A 20,479-nucleotide genomic window follows, 5' to 3' on the forward strand; every position below is an offset into this window, starting at 1 on the left:
GAGAGCGAGCGAGCGAGGCGAGAGAGCGGGCGAGGCGAGAGAGCGAGCGAGGCGAGAGCGAGCGAGGCGAGAGAGCGAGAGAGCGAGCGAGGCGAGAGAGAGCGAGAGAGCGAGCGAGGCGAGAGAGAGCGAGCGAGGCGAGAGAGAGCGAGAGAGAGCGAGAGAGCGAGCGAGGCGAGAGAGAGCGAGCGAGGCGAGAGAGAGCGAGCGAGGCGAGAGAGCGAGGCGAGAGAGAGCGAGCGAGGCGAGAGAGAGAGAGCGAGAGAGCGAGGCGAGGCGAGAGAGCGAGCGTGGCGAGAGAGAGAGCGAGCGTGGCGAGCGAGGCGAGAGAGCGAGCGTGGCGAGAGAGCGAGCGTGGCGAGAGAGCGAGCGTGGCGAGAGAGCGAGCGTGGCGAGAGAGAGCGAGAGAGAGAGCGAGGCGAGAGAGAGCGAGCGTGGCGAGAGAGAGAGCGAGCGTGGCGAGAGAGAGAGCGAGCGAGGCGAGAGAGCGAGCGAGGCGAGAGAGCGAGCGAGGCGAGAGAGCGAGCGTGGCGAGAGAGAGAGAGAGAGATCGAGAGAGAGAGCGAGAGAGAGAGCGAGGCGAGAGAGCGAGCGAGGCGAGAGAGCGAGCGAGGCGAGAGAGCGAGCGAGGCGAGAGAGCGAGCGTGGCGAGAGAGCGAGCGTGGCGAGAGAGCGAGCGAGAGAGAGAGCGAGGCGAGAGAGAGAGCGAGGCGAGAGAGAGAGCGAGGCGAGAGAGCGAGCGTGGCGAGAGAGAGAGCGATCGAGAGAGAGAGCGAGGCGAGAGAGAGAGCGAGGCGAGAGAGCGAGCGAGGCGAGAGAGCGAGCGTGGCGAGAGAGAGAGAGAGCGAGAGAGAGAGCGAGGCGAGAGAGAGAGCGAGGCGAGAGAGAGAGCGAGGCGAGAGAGAGAGCGAGGCGAGAGAGAGAGCGAGGCGAGAGCGAGGCGAGAGAGCGAGCGAGGCGAGAGAGAGCGATCGAGGCGAGAGAGAGCGAGGCGAGAGAGAGAGCGAGTGAGGCGAGAGAGAGCGATCGAGGCGAGAGAGGGCGAGAGAGAGAGCGAGCGAGGCGAGAGAGAGCGATCGAGGCGAGAGAGAGCGAGCGAGAGAGAGAGCGATCGAGGCGAGAGAGAGCGAGCGAGAGAGAGAGCGAGCGAGGCGAGAGAGCGAGAGAGAGAGCGAGCGAGGCGAGAGAGAGCGAGAGAGAGAGCGAGCGAGGCGAGAGAGAGCGAGAGAGAGAGCGAGCGAGGCGAGAGAGAGCGAGCGAGGCGAGAGAGAGAGCGAGCGAGGCGCGAGAGAGAGAGCGAGGCGAGAGAGCGAGCGAGCGAGGCGAGAGAGAGCGATCGAGGCGAGAGAGAGAGCGAGCGAGGCGAGAGAGAGCGATCGAGGCGAGAGAGAGCGAGAGAGAGCGAGAGAGAGAGCGAGCGAGGCGAGAGAGAGCGAGCGAGGCGAGAGAGAGCGAGAGAGAGAGCGAGCGAGGCGAGAGAGAGCGAGAGAGAGAGCGAGAGAGAGCGAGAGAGCGATCGAGAGAGAGCGAGAGAGAGAGCGAGAGAGAGCGAGAGAGCGATCGAGAGAGAGCGAGCGAGGCGAGAGAGAGCGAGAGAGCGATCGAGAGAGAGAGCGAGCGATCGAGAGAGCGAGGCGAGAGATCGAGAGAGCGAGGCGAGAGAGAGAGCGAGGCGAGAGATCGAGAGAGCGAGGCGAGAGAGAGAGAGAGCGAGCGAGGCGAGAGAGAGAGCGATCGAGAGAGAGAGCGAGCGAGGCGAGAGAGAGAGCGAGCGAGGCGAGAGAGAGAGCGAGCGAGGAGAGAGAGCGAGCGAGGCGAGAGAGAGAGCGAGCGAGGCGAGAGAGAGAGCGAGCGAGGCGAGAGAGAGAGCGAGCGAGGCGAGAGAGAGAGCGATCGAGAGAGAGAGAGCGATCGAGAGAGAGAGAGCGATCGAGAGAGAGAGAGCGATCGAGAGAGAGAGCGAGAGAGAGAAAGAGCGATCGAGAGAGAGAGAGCGATCGAGAGAGAGAGCGATCGAGAGAGAGAGCGATCGAGAGAGAGAGCGATCGAGAGAGAGAGAGCGATCGAGAGAGAGAGCGATCGAGAGAGAGAGAGCGATCGAGAGAGAGAGAGCGAGGCGAGAGAGCGAGCGAGGCGAGAGAGAGAGCGAGGCGAGAGAGAGAGCGAGGCGAGAGAGCGAGCGAGGCGAGAGAGCGAGCGAGGCGACGAGGCGAGAGAGCGGGCGAGAGAGCGAGCGAGGCGAGAGAGCGGGCGAGGCGAGAGAGCGGGCGAGAGAGCGGGCGAGGCGAGAGAGCGAGCGAGAGAGCGAGAGAGAGAGCGAGCGAGGCGAGAGAGCGAGCGAGAGAGCGAGCGAGGCGAGAGAGCGAGGCGAGAGAGCGAGCGAGAGAGCGAGCGAGGCGAGAGAGCGAGAGAGCGAGCGAGGCGAGAGAGCGAGGCGAGAGAGCGAGCGAGAGAGCGAGCGAGGCGAGAGAGCGGGCGAGAGAGCGAGAGAGCGAGCGAGGCGAGAGAGCGGGCGAGAGAGCGAGCGAGAGAGCGAGCGAGGCGAGAGCGAGCGAGGCGAGAGAGCGAGCGAGGCGAGAGCGAGCGAGGCGAGAGAGCGAGCGAGGCGAGAGCGAGCGAGGCGAGAGCGAGCGAGGCGAGAGAGCGAGCGAGCGAGGCGAGAGAGCGGGCGAGGCGAGAGAGCGAGCGAGGCGAGAGCGAGCGAGGCGAGAGAGCGAGCGAGGCGAGAGCGAGCGATGCGAGAGAGCGAGCGAGGCGAGAGAGCGAGCGATGCGAGAGAGCGAGCGAGGCGAGAGAGCGAGCGAGGCGAGAGCGAGCGAGGCGAGAGAGCGAGCGAGGCGAGAGAGCGAGCGAGGCGAGAGAGCGAGGAGAGCGAGCGAGGCGAGAGAGCGAGCGAGGCGAGAGAGCGAGGCGAGAGAGCGAGCGAGGCGAGAGAGCGAGGCGAGAGAGCGAGGCGAGAGAGCGAGCGAGGCGAGAGAGCGAGGCGAGAGAGCGAGCGAGGCGAGAGAGCGAGGCGAGAGAGCGAGCGAGGCGAGAGAGCGAGGCGAGAGAGCGAGCGAGGCGAGAGAGCGAGGCGAGAGAGCGAGGCGAGGCGAGAGAGCGAGGCGAGAGAGCGAGGCGAGGCGAGGCGCGAGAGAGCGAGGCGAGAGAGCGAGGCGAGGCGCGAGAGAGCGAGGCGCGAGAGAGCGAGGCGAGGCGCGAGAGAGCGAGGCGAGAGAGCGAGGCGAGAGAGCGAGGCGAGAGAGCGAGGCGAGGCGAGGCGAGGCGAGGCGCGAGAGCAGGGCGCGAGAGCAGGGCGAGAGAGCGAGGCGAGGCGAGGCGAGGCGCGAGAGCAGGGCGCGAGAGCAGGGCGAGAGAGCAGGGCGAGAGAGCGAGGCGAGAGAGCAGGGCGAGAGAGCGAGGCGAGAGGGCGAGAGCAGGGCGCGAGAGCGAGGCGAGAGAGCAGGGCGAGAGAGCGAGGCGTTTAGAAAAAAGTTTAGAAACCTGAGCAAAAAGTGGCATGTTGTAAGAGCTTTACATTAAACTTCCAATAGGATGCCTGATGAGGCCCTGGTGAAATAGACAGCCGAGCCACGTTATGTGGTGATCCGAAAACCCCACCCGGAGAATGGTTGCACCCAACATCCTAGTGCTCTGATTCCTGGACATGTAAAAACGATCAAGACGGACTCCTACCTGTTCGCAGACCACGAGTAGAACCACCTCCACCTTAACGCCATTCTCAGGAACACACCTGAATCCATGCCGTAACGACAGCGTCTCCTCCGCACTAGGCTGCGAAGCCATCGCACACACCACAATGTTCAAACCCCCAATGTTCTTCCTCCCTAACTTATAATGAAAACAGTGGGTACAGCTAAACTAACAGTGTGTTAACCATTCACCATGGAAAATAAAAATTGAAAGAAAAGACCAAAGAAAGAATCAAGAAAATAAGGACAGAGCCCTAAGGGGAGCGAGAGGGAGATAAGGGGAGCGAGAGATAAGGGGAGAGAGAGATAAGGGGAGAGAGAGATAAGGGGAGAGAGAGAGAGGGATATGGGGGGAGAGATATGGGGGGAGAGTGAGAGAGAGACAGAAGACACTCAGACAGAATCACACACATATTGCCATCATGTGTACCAGTAGGCATTATTACCCTGTCTCAGGTGCACATATATACACACTCCATAGATATACATAATGTATATACACACTCCATATGCACACAGTGCATTCGGAATGAATTCAGACCCATTGACTTTTTCCACATTTTGTTACATTACAGCCTTATTCTAAAATTGATTAAATAGTTTTTTTCTCTCCCCTCAGCAATCTACACACAATACCCCATAATGACAAAGAAAATACAGTTTGTTTTATTTTTTTAATTAAAAACTGAAATTTCACATTTAACATAAGTATTTGGACCCTTTACTCGGTACTTTGTTGAAGCACCTTTGGCAGCTATTACAGCCTCGAGTCTTCTTGGGTTTGACGCTACAAGCTTGGCATGCCTGTATTTGGGAAGTTTCTCCCATTCTTCTCTACAGATCCTCTCAAGCTCTGTCAGGTTGGATGGGGAGCGTCGCCGCACAGGTATTTTCAGGTCTCTCCAGAGATTTTAGATTGGGTTCAAGTCCGGGCTCTGACTTGGCCACTCAAGGACATTCAGAGACTTGTCCTGAAAGCACTCCTGCGTTGTCTTGGCTGTGTGCTTAGGGTCATTGTCCTTTTGGAAGGTGAACCTTCGCCCCAGTCTGAGGTCCTGAACGCTCTCGAGAAGGTTTTCATCAAGGATCTCTCTGTACTTCGCTCCATTCATCTTTCCCTTGATCCTGACTAGTCTCCCAGTCCCTGCCACTGAAAAACATCCCCACAGCATCATGCTGCCACCACCATGCTTCACCGTAGGGATTGTGCCAAGTTTCCTCCAGACGTGACACTTGACATTCAGGCCAAATAGTTCAATCCTGGTTAGTCTGGGCACTGGCTGTCTCGGATCTCTACGTACAATTCCTTTGACCTCATGGCTTGGTTTTTGCTCTGTCAACTGCATAGATATAAATATGTACATGCTCCATAGTACACACTCCATAGAGATAAATATGTACACACTCCATAGTAAGGCATCGTTAGCAGGTGCAACATGGTTCCTAAGGCATCGTTAGCAGGTGCAACATGGTTCCTAAGGCATCGATAGCAGGTGCAACATGGTTCCTAAGGCATCGTTAGCAGGTGCAACATGGTTCCTAAGGCATCGTTAGCAGGTGCAACATGGTTCCTAAGGCATCGTTAGCAGGTGCAACATGGTTCCTAAGGCATCGTTAGCAGGTGCAACATGGTTCCTAAGGCATCGTTAGCAGGTGCAACATGGTTCCTAAGGCATCGTTAGCAGGTGCAACATGGTTCCTAAGGCATCGTTAGCAGGTGCAACATGGTTCCTAAGGCATCGTTAGCAGGTGCAACATGGTTCCTAAGGCATCGTTAGCAGGTGCAACATGGTTCCTAAGGCATCGTTAGCAGGTGCAACATGGTTCCTAAGGCATCGTTAGCAGGTGTAACATTGTATGAATGATGTATTTTGATTTTCAAAAAGTGCAATATGACTAAGAAAAAAATATGGTACACTACTAACAGAGTAGTAGTAGCAGTACTAATCGTAGTAGCAGTACTACTAGCAGAAGCAGTAGTAGTAGTAGTAGTAGTAGCAGTACTAATAGCAGTAGTAGCAGTGGCAGTTGTAGTAGTGGCAGTAGTAGCAGTACTAATAGTAGTAGTAGTAGAAGTGGTAGCAGTGTTAGTAGTAGTAGCAGCTACTACTAGTAGTGGTAGCAGCAGCAGAAGTGGTAGCAGTGTTAGTAGTAGTAGCAGCAGCAGTGGTAGTAGTGGTATTAGCAGTAAAAGTGGTAGTAGCAGTAGTAGTAGAAGTAGTGGTAGCACTATTAGTAGAAGTGGTATTAGTAGTAGCAGCTGAGCAGCAGTAGAAGTGGTATTAGCAGTGGTATTACCAATAGAAGTGGTAGTGGAGTTTTTCCTAGCCACCGTGCTTCTACACCGGCATTGCTTGCTGTTTGGGGTTTTAGGCTGCACAGCACTTTGATATATCAGCTGATCTAAGAAGGGCTTTATAAATAAATGTGATTTAGTAGTAGTAGCAGTACTAGTAGTAGTATTAGCAGCAGTAGCAGGCCTTAATCTTTGGATTTCACATGACTGGGCAGGGTCGCAGCCATGTATGGGCCTGGGAGGGCGTAGGTCCACCCACTGGGGAGCCAGGCCCAGCCAATCAGAATGAGTTTCTCGCCAAAAGGTTTTTATTGTAGACAGAAATCCTCAGCACCCGCTCAGCCCTCCTCAGCACCACCTGTGGTATCGTCTGAGGGGAAGGAGCCGGATGTGGAGGCCCTGGGCTGGCGTTGTTACACTTGCTCTATGGTTTTGAGGCCGGTTGGACGTTCTGTAAAACGAATTTGCAGGCAATTTATGGTAGAGAAATTAACATTAAATTCTCTGGCAACAACTCTGGTTGACATTCCTGCAGTCAGCATGCCAATTGCACACTCCCTCAAAACTGCACATTTTAGAGTGGTCTTTTATTGTCCCCCAGCACAAGGTGCACCTGTGTAATGATCATGCTGTTTAATCAGCTTTTTGATATGCCACACTCGTCAGGTGGATGGATTATCTTGGCAAAGGAGAAATTCTCACTTAACAGGGATGTAAACATATTGTACATATGGAACATTTCAGGGATCTTTTATCTCAGCTCATGAAACCAACACTTTACATGTTGCGTTTATCTATATTTTTTCAGTATATTTTAAATGCTATATTGATATTAAAGGTAGCAATTACATGACAAGGGAAAAACATTCCCACCATTTTCATTGTCAATAATTACATTTAGTCCATATTCTTGATACATAATGTTATTAGACTCACTGGACTGAGACCACATAATCACCCATAATGTCGCTGCTAATAGCTCTATATTAAAAAATACTGTTATTGAAGAAAGATTAAATTATTAAAATGTAAATTCATTATAATTTCTATACACTTTCTACCTGGTTTAAATCGTTTAACTTCAGACTAGATGATTATTTTTTATTCCGACACCTCCCGATCAATCAGTAGAGAATTGCTGCAGGGGACCGTCTGACTCCACCACACAAAGAGAGCAGCATATCAGACCTATTAAAATAATGAAAACCTTCCCTCCCTCCCCATTTTCTGACCACCAGACTTCTATATAACGTCCCAAATGGCAACCTGTTCCCTATATAGTGCACTATAATTTAGTATATAGGGTGCCATTTGGTATGCATATCTCACATATTATTATTATTATTATTATTATTATGAATGGGAATAAGGGGTGGTTTTATCTGATTGTTGTGTAAGTTTTGTGGCCTCTGATTCAGCGAGTTTCCTGACTGCCGTTCCCTTTCCTAGAAGGACCAACATGGGAAACCCACGATGATGTCAAAGCGGTTCAAACCGGGATTCCTCTCCCGTCCCCAGCGCGCTCTGCTCTGTTTCTCTACAGCAATACTGAGGCAAATAGAAAATGCGGCAGGTGCCATTTTCACACGCATGGGTGTAGAAGTGAGGTACTAATAGTTGAGGAAAGATGGACGGTGTTCATTTAGGAATTTCATCCACAATACAGTACAAGCAAACACAGCATATTTCCTTGTCATTAGCGAGGTCTCCCCCAGCTGCTAGACTACTGATGGGACTCTGACTCTGACAGTACAGACGGACCCAACGCGACCGCGACACAACCATCCCTCCTAAAACGGAATATGCGTAAACGCGCGGCACATTTTGGGGAGAGACGCCGCACAGTCACAGCAAGCGACTAATGAGACAATAGCCTATTTCTCACCATCAACAAAAATACAGATCGTGCTTCGTGGTCGGTCATCATTCCATCCTGTCTGGAACGTTCCGGGGTTTCCTTTTCGAGACCGTTCATCCCCCCCCCCCGGTGTGATATTTGACAGGTCTCTTTGTTGGGTGGAGTCAAGTCCGGAATTGTCGATATTGGAATCATCACTGGCATAATTTCAGGTGGGTGAAACAAACCGCGTTCTTTACGCTCTTGTTTTCATGGTTATACTCCTACAGGCGTTACATGTTCAAATATTGCATGTGAATTTTGAAATGTTAATGATGAGATATGAGTGGGTTGTCGCTTATTGGCCTTTAAAGTATTTTAGAATCATTGTAGGCTAAGGAAGGGCGAGTGTCTGTTTCTTTTTAGAGGAACATAGCCCATATTGCCATGTTGATAACCGTTTGCAGCGCCTCAGCTGCACTGTTAGATAGGTCGAATGAGTCCCATAATAAGCCCTGTAATTAAACCTATGTTTAGTGTTTATAGTGTCCGGATATAAATGTGTGTGTGTGTACGCGGTGGTTCGGGTTAGGTTATCAAACCGTAGATGATGACCGGGTCTGTAAACAACGTTATCGGTTAGCACCGGGTTATAACGGGCTGTGTTGGGCGCACCCACCCTGGAAAATAATTACATTCAATAACCTAGTAGCCTAGTCTCTCTCTAGTACCCAACCCCGGCCGCGGTAATGCTGGGCCAAGAAGGCCCTCTTAAAAAAAAAAAAAAACTATACATTATGCTGAATAGACAGACGACTCCACCTCAAAATATCTGGCCTTTATTTCCAAATATCAATCGAGAAAAGGGATTCCACTAAGACGGTATATCGAGCAGCGGGGGCTCAGTGAGGGTGAGCTGAATGTATTGTGTACAAATAGGACATTTGTTTTCCCAGTCATGATGGTGATGAACATCCCTGTAATGTAGGATGGGCTGCTCTGTAGGCAGCAACACCAGGCGGAAGAACCAAGCCCACTCTAGTCAGACTGTACACTATATCTAACTACCTGGGAATGAAATAGGCCTATCTTTCTGATGGGGATGCAGGATTCACCAATAGGCCAGTATTTTCCAGTGTCTTCCTCACTAAACACTAGCAGTAGCTACATCTCAGCATCAATCACTGGGTTTGTGGGACTGTGGGATATTCTGTGTTAGCAGCGACTGTGGGAGTGTTTTTATTATTTATTGGATCTACCCTCTGACTAACAATATTTACTATGCATTTAGGAATAACTCAATGTGGGATGGAGACAGTCAGGCAGACCTGCAGACACTCGTGTTTCTTTCCTATCACTCAGTCAATGATAGATTAAATCACATAGTAACATGGTTTGAACAACAGTAGGGGAACAACGGTCAATCACTAAATACATTTCCAATGTGTACAGCCATAGCAGTTATTTCGGTCTCGAAACAGGCTATGAATGTCAGACCTCTTGGCTCCATGTCTTCAAGATATTCAACCAACTCTTAGGAAGTTTTATGGTTCTGGCTTCATCAGTCATATTTCTACTCAACCCCAATATTATCATCAACACCTAGGCAATGTTCCTCAGGTGGTTTGGTCACATTCCTAATGTGTGATTGGAAATTGAGTTCAGAATCACAAATATCACCTAGGTTTTTTTTGTTTACCTGGTGTTTTATCTTTATTGCCCGTGAATTAAAATTTGCAGCCAACAGCGCACAGACACACACACACGGGACGACACATGCACACACACGTACATGCACCCCCCCCCCCCAAGCCTCTTGACCCCAACATCTCTTTGTGCTCCTATCCCAGGTCATCATCATGAAGGACGGTGTGGTTAACAACAGCACAGCCAGCATCTCCCACGCCAGGAAAGCTGTGGAACAGCTCAAGATGGAGGCATGTATGGACAGGATAAAGGTAAGTTAGTTTGTGGGTTGGAACTTATACAGCACAAATAAAAAAAAAACTGCTGAAATCATTACTACACAACAAACATAAGAGGATAAAAAACAAAAGTGACAGAAACTGAATAACTAAAAATCAACCTGAGGAAAAGCAAAGGTAAACATATGTTTTAAGATCTCTTGTCCACAGTTTCAGCCCCCCTCAGGTTCTCTGGCAGGCTATTCCAGAGGCTGGGGGCATAGTAACTATGCCTCTTGGTCCTCGGCTTTGGGATAGTTAGAAGGCCAGAGGACCTGAAGGACCTACTGGGTACATAACTTAAAAGCATGTCTGACATGTATTGAGGTGCACAATCATGGATTGATTTAAAAACCAATAGAAGAATCTTCAAATATATTCTAAAACTCACAGGCAGCCAGAGACCTTAAACCTGGTGTAATGTGTGCTCTCTGTCTGGTCTTGGTTAGTACCCATGCTGCAATAGTCTGTATGTTTTGCAGTTGACCAATGGCTTTCCTGGGTAGACCAGACAGGAGACCATTACAGTAGTCAAGCCTGCTTGTAATAAAAGCATGGATGAATCTCTTTGTATCAGCCTGAGAGAGAAACGGCAGCACCTTGGCAATGTTCCTCAGGTGGTTTGGTCACATTCCTAATGTGTGATTGGAAATTGAGTTCAGAATCTAAAATAACACCTAGGTTTTTTTTTTAATCTGGTGTTTTATCTTTATTGCCTGTGAATTAAAATGTGTGGCCAGATTCTCTCTCTGTGCTTTGGCTCCAATAATAAGTACCTCGGTCTTGTCTTTACTTAGCTAGAGGAAGTTGTGAGCCATCCAGGTATCTAAATCACTAATACAATCAAATAATTTATCTTTGGACATTTGGAACACCACGAGACATGTATTTTCTCTGAGTTATGTTCACCAAGGGTAACAAACTCTCAACCGGTTAAATAGGTCCGGAACCCATTTAGAACTGGACCAGAGAGGCCAACCCACCTCTCCAGTCTGTCCAGAAGGACATCATGGTCAACCATATTGAATGCAGCACTACAATCAAATAGTACAAGGACAGAGAGTCTCTGTGTTGGCTCTAGGATCATTTACCACTTTAACTAAGACTGTCTCTGTGTTGGCTCTAGGATCATTTACCACTTTAACTAAGGCTGTCTCTGTGTTGGCTCTAGGATCATTTACCACTTTAACTAAGGCTGTCTCTGTGTTGGCTCTAGGATCATTTACCACTTTAACTAAGGCTGTCTCTGTGTTGGCTCTAGGATCATTTACCACTTTAACTAAGGCTGTCTCTGTGTTGGCTCTAGGATCATTTACCACTTTAACTAAGGCTGTCTCTGTGTTGGCTCTAGGATCATTTACCACTTTAACTAAGGCTGTCTCTGTGTTGGCTCTAGGATCATTTACCACTTTAACTAAGGCTGTCTCTGTGTTGGCTCTAGGATCATTTACCACTTTAACTAAGGCTGTCTCTGTGTTGGCTCTAGGATCATTTACCACTTTAACTAAGGCTGTCTCTGTGTTGGCTCTAGGATCATTTACCACTAACTAAGACTAGGGATCAGTTACTATATCACTAGGGATCAGTTACTATATCACTAGGGATCAGTTACTATATCACTAGGGATCAGTTACTATGTCACTAGGGATCAGTTACTATATCACTAGGGATCAGTTACTATACCACTCGGGATCACTAGGGATCAGTTACTATACCACTCGGGATCACTAGGGATCAGTTACTGTACCACTAGGGATCAGTTACTTCACCACTAGGGATCAGTTACTGTACCACTAGGGATCAGTTACTGTACCACTAGGGATCAGTTACTTCACCACTAGGGATCAGTTACTTCACCACTAGGGATCAGTTACTATACCACTAGGGATCAGTTACTGTACCAATAGGGATCAGTTGCTGTACCAATAGGGATCAGTTGCTGTACCACTAGGGATCAGTTGCTGTACCACTAGGGATCAGTTGCTGTACCACTAGGGATCAGTTGCTGTACCACTAGGGATCAGTTGCTGTACCACTAGGGATCAGTTGCTGTACCACTAGGGATCAGTTACTGTACCACCAGGGATCAGTTACTATATTACTAGGGATCAGTTACTGTACCACTAGGGATCAGTTACTGTACCACTATAACCCTCCTCTAACCTCCTGTCATGACGTTGCCCTCTTTGAGTATAGGGAGCACAGTTGACCCCCTCCCCCTTGCACCATCCCCCTACCTACCTCTCCCTACCCAGGCCCTGTGAAGGCGGTCGTAAAATTCTAAAGGAGAATGTCCTGCCGCATGGCCCAGTTGAGACAGAGAGGGGTTTCATAGAGAGACAAAGGAAATTTTTCCAACTCACAGAATTGGGGAACCGAACAACCTTTATGTTCTGGAGAAGGTATAAAAGATCGGTGAAGAATCCATCTACGAACTGGTCCGCTTGGTACAATTTTGTGATACCCATTGAAGACAATAGTACCATATTACCATACTAAGGTTTATATAAGAGCCTCAGCTATGGGACTTGCATCTAAATTGTTGTATACAATGATTTAATAAGATTAAAGCTATTTGGGATATGTTGAGAGGCTATGTACTGATGTTAATGTGATAGAATTGTATTTCTGTTCAAAGCTTAACTCAGTCATCGGCACGCCCCCAGGGACATAGACAAGACCTGGCGTCATGAGACAGCCTTTTTCTGTCATTCCGAATAAAACCCCCACCCAGATTTACTTTCTTCAGACCAGGCCTCCACTCCATTATGAGTTGGCCAATAGGTTTGACCATGTATTCCTCTACTGAACTTTAACCATACCACGTGGTTAACCTGTTAGGGCTAGGGGGCAGTATTGACACGGCTGGATAAAAAATGTACCCGATTTAATCTGGTTACTACTCATGCCCAGTAACTAGAATATGCATATAATTATTGGCTTTGGATAGAAAACACCCTAAAGTTTCTAAAACTGTTTGAATGGTGTCTGTGAGTATAACAGAACTCATATGGCAGGCAAAAACCTGAGAAGATTTCATGCAGGAAGTGGCCTGTCTGACAAGGTGTCGTTCTTCTTGTCTCTGTTTATTGAAGAGTGAGGATCTTAGCTGTCCCGTGACACTTCCTACGGCTGCCATAGGTTCTCAGAAGGCGGCAAAAAGCTGAATCGTGGCTTTGCAGGCTCTGGCTGAAAAAAAGTAGCGCGTTTGGGTAGTGGCTGGTTACAGTACTGTGAGACTCAGGCTCGTGCCCGCGTCGACCGAAAGCTTTGTTTTCTTTCCTCTGTTTAGCTAAATGGACATTCCCGGTCGGAATATTAGCACTTCTTTACGAGAAAAATGGCATAAAAATGGATTTTAAACAGCGGTTGACATGCTTCGAAGTACGGTAATGTAATATTTAGATTTTTTTTGTCACGAATTGTGCCATGCGCACGACCCTGATTTACCATTTCGGATAGTGTCTGGGACGCACGAACAAAACGCCGCTATTCGGATATAACGATGGATTATTTTGGACCAAACCAACATTTGTTATTGAAGTAGCAGTCCTGGGAGTGCATTCTGACGAAGACAACAAAAGGTAATCAAACTTTTATAATAGTAAATCTGATATTGGTGAGTGCTAAACTTGCCGGGTGTCTAAATAGCTAGCCCGTGATGGCTGGGCTGTGTACTTAGAATATTGCAAAATGTGCTTTCACCAAAAAGCTATTTTAAAATCGGACATATCGAGTGCATAGAGGAGTTCTGTATCTATAATTCTTAAAATAATTATTATGCTTTTTGTGAACGTTTATCGTGAGTAATTTAGTAAATTGTTAGTGAATTCGCCGGAAGTTTGCGGGGGGTATGCTAGTTCTGAACGTCACATGCTAATGTAAAAAGCTGGTTTTTGATATAAATATGAACTTGATTGAACAAAACATGCATGTATTGTATAACATAATGTCCTAGGGTTGTCATCTGATGAAGATCATCAAAGGTTAGTGCTGCATTTAGCTGTCTTCTGGGTTTTTGTGACATTATATGCTAGTTTGAAAAATGGGTGTCTGATTATTTCTGGCTTGGTACTCTGCTGACATAATCTAATGTTTTGCTTTCGTTGTAAAGCCTTTTTGAAATCGGACAGTGTGGTTAGATTAACGAGAGTCTTGTCTTTAAATAGCTGTAAAATAGTCATATGTTTGAGAAATTGAAGTAATAGCATTTCAAAGGTTTTGAAAATCGCGCCACAGGATTCAACTGGCTGTTACGTAGGTGGGACGAATTCGTCCCGCCTGCCCCAGAGAGGTTAAACTATCGATACAGAATAAGAACAAGTCTTTGATATTAACCTGTCTGGGAACGTGGGACGCTTGCGTCCCACCCTAGTCAACAGCCAGTGGAATCGCGTCGCGCGAAATACAAATACCTCTATATGCTATAACTTCAATTTCTCAAACATATGACTATTTTACACCATTTTATAGATACACCTCTCCTGAATCGAACGACATTGTCCGATTTCAAGAAGGCTTTACATCAAAAGCAAAACATTAGATTATGTTAGGAGAGTACCCTGCCAAAAAAAATCACACTGCCATTTCCAAAGCAACTAGCATGCATCACAAATACCCAAAACACAGCTAAATGCAGCACTAACCTTTGACAATCTTCATCAGATGACACTCCTAGGACATCATGTTACACAATACATGCATTTTTTGTTCGATAAAGTTCACATTTATATATAAAAACAGCATTTTACATCGGCGCGTGACGTTCAGAAAATATTTTCCCTCAAATGCTTCCGGTGAAACAGCGCTACAATTTACAAAATTACTATTCGAAAACATTGCTAAAATGTAATATTGTCATTCAAAGAATTATAGATTAACATCTCGTGAATGCAACCGCATTGCCAGATTTAAAAATAACTTTACTGGGAAATCACACTTAGCAATAAACGACGTGGTATGCTCTAGAAAAATAGGCTAGGCGATACATGTTAGCGCCATCTTGGAACCATCTAAAATCAAATATACTATTGTAAATATTCCCTTACCTTTGATTATCTTCATCAGAAGGCACTTCCAGGTATCCCAGGTCCACAACAAATGTAGTTTTGTTCGAAAAAGTTAATAATTTATGTCCCAATAGTTCCTTCTTGTTAGCGCGTTCCGAAGGCTGCTCATAATGTACTGAAGCGCGCGGGACTTGTCGTCACGAATGTGCAAAAAATATATATTTACTTTCGTTCAAACATGTCAAACGTTGTATAACATAAATCTTTAGGGCCTTTTTCAACCAGAGCTTCAATAATATTCAAGGCGGACGATTGCATTGTCTTACTAAACGTTTCGGAAAAAAAGGGTTCCCATGGGTGCCCGCGTCATAGTAGTAATGGCCCTCCCCCTGTGACCAACTTCCCAAGCCTCTCTTTGGGTCAGTTTCTACCATAGAAGACTCAAACCTCTTTGTAAAGACTGTTGACATCTAGTGGAAGCCTTAGGAAGTGCTAAATGATTAATAAGTCCCTGTGCGTTTCAATGGCAAAGGCTTGAAAGTGATTCCACACATCAGATTTCCACTTCCTGTTAGGATTTGTCTCAGGGTTTTGACTGCCATATGAGTTCTGTTATACTCACAGACACCATTCAAACAGTTTTAGAAACTTCAGAGTGTTTTCTATCCAAATCTACTAATTATATGCATATTCTAGTTACTGGGCAGGAGTAGTAACCAGATTAAATTGGGTATGTTTTTTATCCGGCCGTGCAAATACTGCCACCTATCCCCAACAGGTTATTAAGTACTAGTCTGCAGCTAGAATTCGGTATCATCGAATGTGAAGACCTACAAAACCTCCATTCTATAACGACATTAATGAATGTCACTTTGAAAGATCCATTCTAACCGAGAGAGCGAGAGAGAATTCGGACAAAACTCTCCAACAGAACAGAACTCTCCAACAAGGATCCCGACACACACTGAGCGTAAATATATGTTGATTGCAATTGTTCCCGAATTAGTGAGCGTTCATGTGCAAAGGCTTAGCATATCAATTGTTAATGATCTCTGTGTGCCTCCTCAGCTGCCCTTTTTGACCCTTTGTTTAAAAAGCTGCCATGCCGGTTTAGCCCACTAGGGCACATTCCTCTACCATTTCTTTGTAACGATAACTACTGTTTGTATGCTTTCTGTGAATTACTTAGTTTAGTAAATAAATGATATTAAGACAATTGATGTATGGATGACTTTTAGTAAAGACTGGGTTCGCGCAGATACAACAATTTACGACGTTTGGAATGAGACGGACGCGAGGTAAAATACACCATTTAAACCAGAAGAAAATCGGCCTATAATATAATATATAATGTTATAATATAGGAAAGTTATATTAGGAAAATTATAACTTTGTAATCTGAATATTTTCCTTGGTGCCCCGATCTCCTAGTTAATTACAGTTAAACGATGAATCAGTTTAATCGCGTAATAATAATAACAGGGAGTTATTTTGATAAACATGTCTTCAGTTAATGGTGCCCAAAAACACGACACTCCTGTCCAGTGGACTATAACCCTCCTCTAACCTCCTGCCCAGTGGACTATAACCCTCCTCTAACCTCCTGTCCAGTGGACTATAACCCTCCTCTCTAACCTCCTGCCCAGTGGACTATAACCCTCCTCTAACCTCCTGTCCAGTGGACTATAACCCTCCTCTCTAACCTCCTGTCCAGTGGACTATAACCCTCCTCTAACCTCCTGTCCAGTGGACTATAACCCTCCTCTAACCTCCTGTCCAGTGGACTATAACCCTCCTCTAACCTCCTGTCCAGTGGACTATAACCCTCCTCTAACCTCCTGTCCAGTGGACTATAACCCTCCTCTAACCTCCTGTCCAGTGGACTATAACCCTCCTCTAACCTCCTGTCCAGTGGACTATAACCCTCCTCTCTAACCTCCTGCCCAGTGGACTATAACCCTCCTCTAACCTCCTGTCCAGTGGACTATAACCCTCCTCTAACCTCCTGCCCAGTGGACTATAACCCTCCTCTAACCTCCTGTCCAGTGGACTATAACCCTCCTCTAACCTCCTGTCCAGTGGACTATAACCCTCCTCTAACCTCCTGTCCAGTGGACTATAACCCTCCTCTCTAACCTCCTGTCCAGTGGACTATAACCCTCCTCTAACCTCCTGTCCAGTGGACTATAACCCTCCTCTAACCTCCTGTCCAGTGGACTATAACCCTCCTCTCTAACCTCCTGTCCAGTGGACTATAACCCTCCTCTCTAACCTCCTGTCCAGTGGACTATAACCCTCCTCTCTAACCTCCTGTCCAGTGGACTATAACCCTCCTCTCTAACCTCCTGTCCAGTGGACTATAACCCTCCTCTAACCTCAGGTCCAGTGGACTCTAACCTCCTGTCCAGTGGACTATAACCCTCCTCTCTAACCTCCTGTCCAGTGGACTATAACCCTCCTCTCTAACCTCCTGTCCAGTGGACTATAACCCTCCTCTAACCTCCTGTCCAGTGGACTATAACCCTCCTCTCTAACCTCCTGTCCAGTGGACTATAACCCTCCTCTCTAACCTCCTGTCCAGTGGACTATAACCCTCCTCTAACCTCCTGTCCAGTGGACTATAACCCTCCTCTCTAACCTGCTGTCCAGTGGACTATAACCCTCCTCTCTAACCTCCTGTCCAGTGGACTATAACCCTCCTCTCTAACCTCCTGTCCAGTGGACTATAACCCTCCTCTAACCTCAAGTCCAGTGGACTATAACCCTCCTCTAACCTCCTGTCCAGTGGACTATAACCCTCCTCTCTAACCTGCTGTCCAGTGGACTATAACCCTCCTCTCTAACCTCCTGTCCAGTGGACTATAACCCTCCTCTCTAACCTCCTGTCCAGTGGACTATAACCCTCCTCTCTAACCTCCTGTCCAGTGGACTATAACCCTCCTCTAACCTCAAGTCCAGTGGACTATAACCCTCCTCTCTAACCTCCTGTCCAGTGGACTATAACCCTCCTCTAACCTCAGGTCCAGTGGACTCTAACCTCCTGTCCAGTGGACTATAACCCTCCTCTAACCTCCTGTCCAGTGGACTATAACCCTCCTCTAACCTCCTGTCCAGTGGGCTATAACCCTCCTCTAACCTTCTGTCCAGTGGACTATAACCCTCCTCTAACCTCCTGTCCAGTGGACTATAACCCTCCTCTAACCTCCTGTCCAGTGGACTATAACCCTCCTCTCTAACCTCCTGTCCAGTGGACTATAACCCTCCTCTCTAACATCCTGTCCAGTGGACTATAACCCTCCTCTAATCTCCTGTCCAGTGGACTATAACCCTCCTCTAATCTCCTGTCCAGTGGACTATAACCCTCCTCATACCTCCTGTCCAGTGGGCTATAACCCTCCTCTAACATCCTGTCCAGTGGGCTATAACCCTCATCTAACCTCCTGTCCAGTGGACTATAACCCTCCTCTAACCTCCTGCCCAGTGGACTATAACCCTCCTCTCTAACCTCCTGCCCAGTGGACTATAACCCTCCTCTCTAACCTCCTGTCCAGTGGACTATAACCCTCCTCTAACCTCCTGTCCAGGCATTAGGGTTAGCAGTGTGGTGAAGGTTAGGCATTAGGGTTAGCAGTGTGGTTAGGCATTAGGGTTAGCTGTGTGGTTAAGGTTAGGCATTAGGGTTAGCTGTGTGGTTAAGGTTAGGCATTAGGGTTAGCTGTGTGGTTAAGGTTAGGCATTAGGGTTAGCTGTGTGGTTAAGGTTAGGCATTAGGGTTAGCTGTGTGGTTAGGCATTAGAGTTAGCAGTGTGTTTAAGGTTAGGCATTAGGGTTAGCTGTGTGGTTAGGCATTAGGGTTAGCTGTGTGGTTAAGGTTAGGGTTAGCAGTGTGGTTAAGGTTAGGGTTAGCTGTGTGGTTAGGGTTCAGGTTAGCAGTGTGGTTAAGGTTAGGGTTAAGGTTAGCAGTGTGGTTAGGGTTAGCAGTGTGGTTAGGGTTAGCAGTGTGGTTAGGGTTAGCTGTGTGGTTAGGGTTAGCTGTGTGGTTAGGGTTAGGGTTAGCAGTGTGGTTAAGGTTAGGCGTTAGGGTTAGCAGTGTGGTTAAGGTTAGGTGTTAGGGTTAGCAATGTGGTTAGGGTTCAGGTTAGCACTGTGGTTAAGGTTAGGTGTTAGGGTTAGCAGTGTGGTTAGGGTTCAGTTTAGCAGTGTCATTCAGGTTAGGGTTCAGGTTAGCAGTGTGGTTAAGGTTAGGTGTTAGGGTTAGCAGTGTGGTTAAGGTTAGGGTTCAGGTTAGCAATGTGGTTAAGGTTAGGGTTCAGGTTAGGGTTCAGGTTAGCAGTGTGGTTAAGGTTAGGTGTTAGGGTTAGCAGTGTGGTTCAGGTTAGGGTTCAGGTTAGGGTTCAGGTTAGCAGTGTGGTTAAGGTTAGGTGTTAGGGTTAGCAGTGTTGTTAAGGTTATGTTTCAGGTTAGCAGTGTGGTTAAGGTTAGGTGTTAGGGTTAGCAGTGTGGTTAAGGTTAGGGTTCAGGTTAGGGTTCCGGTTCGGATATCACACCTGTTCGTTGCTATATCTTTAGCTCTGGTCTTTTACCATGGCAGATTCCTAACCATAATCCCCCCCCAGGTGTCCAAAGCAGCAGCGGACCTGATGGCGTATTGCGACGCCCACATACGTGAGGACCCCCTCATCGTGCCCGTGCCCGCCTCGGAGAACCCCTTCCGAGAGAAGAAGTTATTCTGCACCATCCTCTGATGCCCAGTAGGGGGCAGACCAGCCTTAGGTCGGGCCCTGGTTCAGGCGTGGAATAACGCCTGGCGTCTCCTCTTCTGTCTTCACCGTACCTGAAGCTAACAACACGCTGTGAACGTAACCAGGAAGTGACTGCCCTTTCAGCCTTGTAGTTTTTTATTTTTTTTCTAATGGTCTTCAAGTGCAAAAAAAAAACATGAAAATGTCCTTCATTAAAAAAATCTTCATGAAAAGGCATCTGATAGAAGTAAATTCATCCACAAACATGAATATAATTATACATATCACAAATGCTATGATATAATCTTGAAGCCCGTTGAAAAGATGGGGACAGTAAAGTGGAAGTGATCATTCCTTTCACAGTAAACTAACTTTACCACCACTGGCATAACATCTTACTTACTTACTTACTTACTTACTTACTTACTGTTGAATTGAAGTTGCCAGGTACACACTTGTTGTTGTTGATCAGCTCTGTCCCTAGAGGTTGAATGGTTGGGTGGGTTAGATACCTTTACATCTGGCAACCCAGTAAGCTTGTTTGAGTGTAAAAGTCCGACACCAGTTATTTGAGAATTTTTCCCTTTGGGGAAAACAATATTCCAAGTATAAATACATTAAAGTACAACAACAAAAATGTTTAAAAGAAAAATGTAGTTTTTTTTACATTTACATTTTCATTTGCATTTATATTTTCGTTTACATTTGCAAAATTCAAGATGGTCTAATGCAGCACTCTGTTATCAGCACTCTGTTATCAGCCTGCCCCCTTGCTTGAGGAAACAATAGAGGAGTAATTGAGGACAAAAAGAGAGGCACACCCCCATACTGTCATGAGGATACCTGGAGAACCTTTTGAGATATACCTTTTGTTAAGTAAATCATGTGATAAATGAGGTTCTAGGGAGGCTGGAGTGGGTCTTTTTAAAGTCTCCTGGG

General features: G+C 47.5%; 1 protein-coding gene across 1 annotated transcript; it reads left to right on the top strand.

Moving 5' to 3' along the window:
• The first annotated feature begins 7,531 nt into the window (after nt 1-7,531).
• Nucleotides 7,532-20,179, top strand: gng4 (guanine nucleotide binding protein (G protein), gamma 4). Its single transcript, XM_014157918.3, has 3 exons — nt 7,532-8,058; nt 9,676-9,783; nt 19,415-20,179. The coding sequence occupies exons 2-3, from the start codon at nt 9,685-9,687 to the stop codon at nt 19,541-19,543; spliced, it is 228 nt and encodes a 75-aa protein (XP_014013393.1). The 5' UTR covers nt 7,532-8,058; nt 9,676-9,684; the 3' UTR covers nt 19,544-20,179.
• Nucleotides 20,180-20,479: the final 300 nt, after the last annotated feature.

The sequence above is a fragment of the Salmo salar genome, chromosome 19 (genome assembly GCF_965601325.2).
Source record: "Salmo salar chromosome 19, fSalSal1, whole genome shotgun sequence".
NCBI classification, from domain to species: Eukaryota; Metazoa; Chordata; class Actinopteri; order Salmoniformes; family Salmonidae; genus Salmo; species Salmo salar.